Source organism: Osmerus eperlanus, chromosome 22 (genome assembly GCF_963692335.1).
Source record: "Osmerus eperlanus chromosome 22, fOsmEpe2.1, whole genome shotgun sequence".
NCBI lineage: Eukaryota > Metazoa > Chordata > Actinopteri > Osmeriformes > Osmeridae > Osmerus > Osmerus eperlanus.
This window is the reverse complement of record NC_085039.1, coordinates 6,636,874-6,640,850: the sequence shown is the minus strand read 5'-3', so window position 1 is coordinate 6,640,850 and position 3,977 is coordinate 6,636,874. Positions and strand designations below refer to the sequence as shown.

General features: G+C 43.2%; 1 protein-coding gene across 1 annotated transcript; it reads right to left on the bottom strand.

Moving 5' to 3' along the window:
- Positions 1-734: 734 nt before the first annotated feature.
- LOC134009152 (cadherin EGF LAG seven-pass G-type receptor 2-like) lies at positions 735-3,474 on the bottom strand. Its single transcript, XM_062448877.1, has 8 exons — positions 3,305-3,474; positions 2,963-3,114; positions 2,510-2,817; positions 2,299-2,409; positions 1,811-2,002; positions 1,408-1,502; positions 1,125-1,286; positions 735-924 (listed from the first exon to the last, which is right to left on the bottom strand). The coding sequence occupies exons 1-8, from the start codon at positions 3,442-3,444 to the stop codon at positions 735-737; spliced, it is 1,350 nt and encodes a 449-aa protein (XP_062304861.1). The 5' UTR covers positions 3,445-3,474.
- Between the last annotated feature and the right edge of the window lie 503 nt (positions 3,475-3,977).

Genomic DNA, 3,977 nt, shown 5'->3' with positions numbered 1-3,977 from the left:
ATGAGGCCCTCTGAGAGGTGTTCAGCAAAACAGACAGTTCAGTACCAGCGGAATGTCCATTTGTAATTTTGGAGCAGCCCACTACTCTCCAGCCATTTATGTTGTGGCAACCCTGTTCCAGCCAAATGCCTTAGGTGATGCGGGTCTTCCCCCTTGGCTTGTTTTGTGAAACTGCTGTCAATCAAACTCAAACTGGAGAAAAGTGCAGAAGCTTAGACAATAATTGGGGGCAGTGTTTCTTATACTGATGTGGAAGACCGGAAGTTAATTGGGATGTCGATGCTCTGTGAAGACAAAAAAGGACCCACCTTTAATGCACAAATCGGTGTCTTTAAGTAAGATCTTATTACACGGATAGGTTTTCACTTGGCTTACTTACCGAGTTAGAGCCCCTCCAATTTTTGTCTGTCACAAACCTGTGTGAGAATTTTTGGGTGTCATTATTCAAAGTAATTATTTTTTTCAAAGAATCTATAAAAAGTCCTTCAGGCACAAAGGGGGGCAATTACAGGTAAGAACATTGTTATGGCAAAGCTCTCCCTGTCTGAATCCTCTGCATTTTTTTTCCTCCTTATGAACCTGGGTCAGATTTTTTTTTTAGATTAGAGTAATTAAGTGATTAGATTTTCAGATGTGCTGCAAATAAACAAATATTCAGACACAAAGGGGGACGAGGTAAGAATGTTGTTTTATGTAACTATCCCTTCGGAAAGGAGTTTTCAAACTATAAATTCTCACTTGATCATGCATGTCCCCATCAGAAGACATGCCAGCATGAACAGCCCCAGAAAGAATCCCAGGGTGATGACGGTGGCTTGGTTATCAGACGTTTCCTCTGGATCTTCCTGCACTTCATACTCGAGCCCTGTCCCAAACACCTTCTCAAGTTCTGTCTTCACAGTAGCACTTTCACTTTGCAGCTTCCTGTGAATGACATCATATACAGGCACAAGATGATATGGCTGACCTTCAGATAACTAACCTCAGACTACTTAGTCTTTCCAAATTGGAAACTGTTGACGTCAAGATTGTCTTTAGTATTCGCTGTGTTCAACCCCACTGTAAACTTTGCGCGTACAATAAAAACTTTGAAAACTTTTTATGTTTTAGGACGTCACCCTTACTTTTTCAATCCCTCAGCAGGGATGACTTTGTCAACATCTGTGGCAATTATGCTAACAAACGTCTTGATGTTGTTCCTCAATGTTCTTGATTCAGCCTCTCCACTGTTAGAGCTGGAAACCCTGATGACCCTCACGGTCCAGCCCAGCGCTCTCCCCAAAGACCTGGGAAGAATCGGAAAAGGAAAAAGAGGTAGGTTAATTAGAGAGTTGACTGACCAAAACCCACATGGAACAACACACACTGTTCAGGGTTTGGACGAGACATTCATTTGTGTTCTCATACTCTTCCATCTCAGGGATGTTCTTCTCCACTACGTTGGCGGCTCGGTTGAGAGAGATGACCACTACGTCACTGCTGGCACTTCCCTGGACGTCCACCTTGGGGCAGAGCAGATGGAACGTTCCATCAACTGTTTTCACTGCGAGCTATAGCTGTGTTTTTAGGGGCTTTGACCCGACGACTTTCATATAAATGTTTTATTTGATTTAGGAATCACTTTCAAAGTGCATAAAGAATGTACAGCAGAAAATCAAGGATCAGAGTCAACTGTATTCCAACACTAGTATCAGTATTTTATCAAGCACTGTACAATAATACAATTTGTAATACAGTGTAAAGAAATAAAAAAATTGCAAACAGTGAAGTCAACAAATGCCCCTCAGAAGTGTTTGTGTTTACCACTGACCTGGACCATCGCTGTGGCTTGTAGGCCCAAAGGGTCTGTAGCCTTCATGGTCAAAGTGGTTGTCTGACCTGCCAGTCCCACCGCTGACACCACATACACCTGACCAGTGGAGGGGTCCACGTCAAAGTAGGAACTGGGCTCTGAGATACTGTACTGCAGACGCTCACTGTCACCACTGTCAGGGTCTGTGGCCTGGGAGAGAGACAGGATAAGTGTGTGAGTGTGTTTGCATTTGTTTATATATCATTGTGGGGACAGTTAATTGCTGTGTTGACTAGAAGTTGTTTTCTTTAGGTTCTCTAAAGGTTCATGATAAAATTGCACTGGATTATTCTGAATTGACTTCTTTGCATTTAAAGACATTTTCAGGTTTCAGATGATACTACTGCTGAAGGTGTAACATTTTCCTAGTTATATTCGATTGACCGACTGCTCTTGTTGTATCTATATACTCAGCAGTAACAACCAAATTCGTTTTCATAACCTACCTTAACCTGTACCACAGGATACTTGTATGGGGCAATGCTGAAGATCTTTGCTTGGTAGATTCCATCAATAAACTTTGGGGCCTCGTTCACATTCTCAACCTCCACCCTAACCTAAGAGGACGTTGAAGAGAATAGAAGTTACGCTATTTTAACAACTTAATACAGCTCTTCTTGTGTTAGCAAAGGTCTGTAAATAAACAATGGTTCGTACCAATGCAACTGCAGAGGTAGGGGGAATCCTCGTGTCTACTGCTTTCACTTCCAGGATGTACCAATCCTGGCTTTCCTTGTCGAGCGTCTCTTTCGTGAGGAGCGCTCCCTGAGGGTCTATGGTAAACAGGTCAGTGTGTGTCATGAGGACGTATGAGATTTCATAGAGGCTGCTGCCAGGCGACACCTTCACCACCCCCACCGCGGCCCCTTCCGGCTGGTTTTCGGCAACACTGAAGTTGTAGGAGGGGCTCTCGAAGGCCACACCTTCGCTAAGGCTGACAGTCTTCAAGGAGACCAGACCACAAGCTATGAGATGGGAGGGTGACAACATACACGTATGTCCACACAATTAAAAATGGTATTCAGCTGTTTGAGCTGTTGTATGTGACATGATTACGTTATGTACACAAACGCTCCAGACAATGCACAGAAGTTCTGTTTGACTGCTGACCTGTGGAATTCAAGGGTGGCAGTCCGTGATCCTGTGCCATGACCGTGAAATCAAGAGCCGTGTCCTCTGTGACATCAGCAAGGTCAGATGCTATGGTTACAACTCCCGTCTTATTATTCAGGGAGAGATAAGTAAAGTTGCCTGCAGAAAAACTAGGGGGGAAATGAAAAGTCTTGATTATTTACTTTAATTCGATTTATCAATTTACCGATACAAATGTAAATGTAATTGCAGTAGGAAAATGTATTTCTTATTTTGACCACAAACACATTTCTGTACTTCAATGTTCAATGCATAGTTTGTCTCTCTTTTTCTCTATGTGTATGCTTGCCTGCGACTGACCTGTAAGTTATGAGTGAGTTGTTGCCGATGTCCTTATCTGTTGCCAAAAGTGTCAACACCACATCCCCCACTTCAGCATCCTTTACCAGGATGCTCTTTGAGTAGATGGAGGCACTGAACACTGGTGTGTTGTCATTCATGTCTGTGACACTCAGTCTGATAGTTGTGATGTTCTGGTGGATAAGGAGGTTATATGACTTATATTGAGCAGAAGCACTTCATTGAGTGGTCAATTTTGGGTGAACTGACCCTTTAAATTCATATTTTGAATAGCCATTTGTTTGGTATCAGTACCTGTCTGTGGGGTGTCCCATTATCTGAGGCAACAATGACTAGCTCATAAACATCCCTGGTCTCTCGATCTAGCGGACCCACAACTAGCAAGGTCCCTTCCTTTAACACAAGAAACACAGACATGTGGCTGTCAAACACTGTTGGACTATAGCTAGCTAATCTCTTTTAGCAGAAAGATTGCCGTTTCTCTGTTATTAAAGATGGCAATCCAGGTTAATAAAGATGGCAATCCAGGTTAATTAATGGTTATGGAGGATATTTGATCTACCTCTCTGAATCGAAAGAGTTCTCTGGATGAGGAGAGGGAGATGGTAACTTCAGCGTTGGCTCCTATGTCACTGTCCGTGGCCAGGATACGGAGCACCTCTCTTGGGGTCGA

Excerpts from the sequence above, each read along its gene's own strand:
- LOC134009152 (XM_062448877.1), bottom strand. The coding sequence starts at position 3,444 with ATGAATGACAACACACCAGTGTTCAGTGCCTCCATCTACTCAAAGAGC. Across the intron at positions 3,115-3,304 it reads AACTCACTCATAACTTACAG|TTTTTCTGCAGGCAACTTTA; the intron begins GTCAGTCGCAGG and ends TTTCCCCCCTAG. Across the intron at positions 925-1,124 it reads CCTGCTGAGGGATTGAAAAA|GAAGCTGCAAAGTGAAAGTG; the intron begins GTAAGGGTGACG and ends TGTCATTCACAG.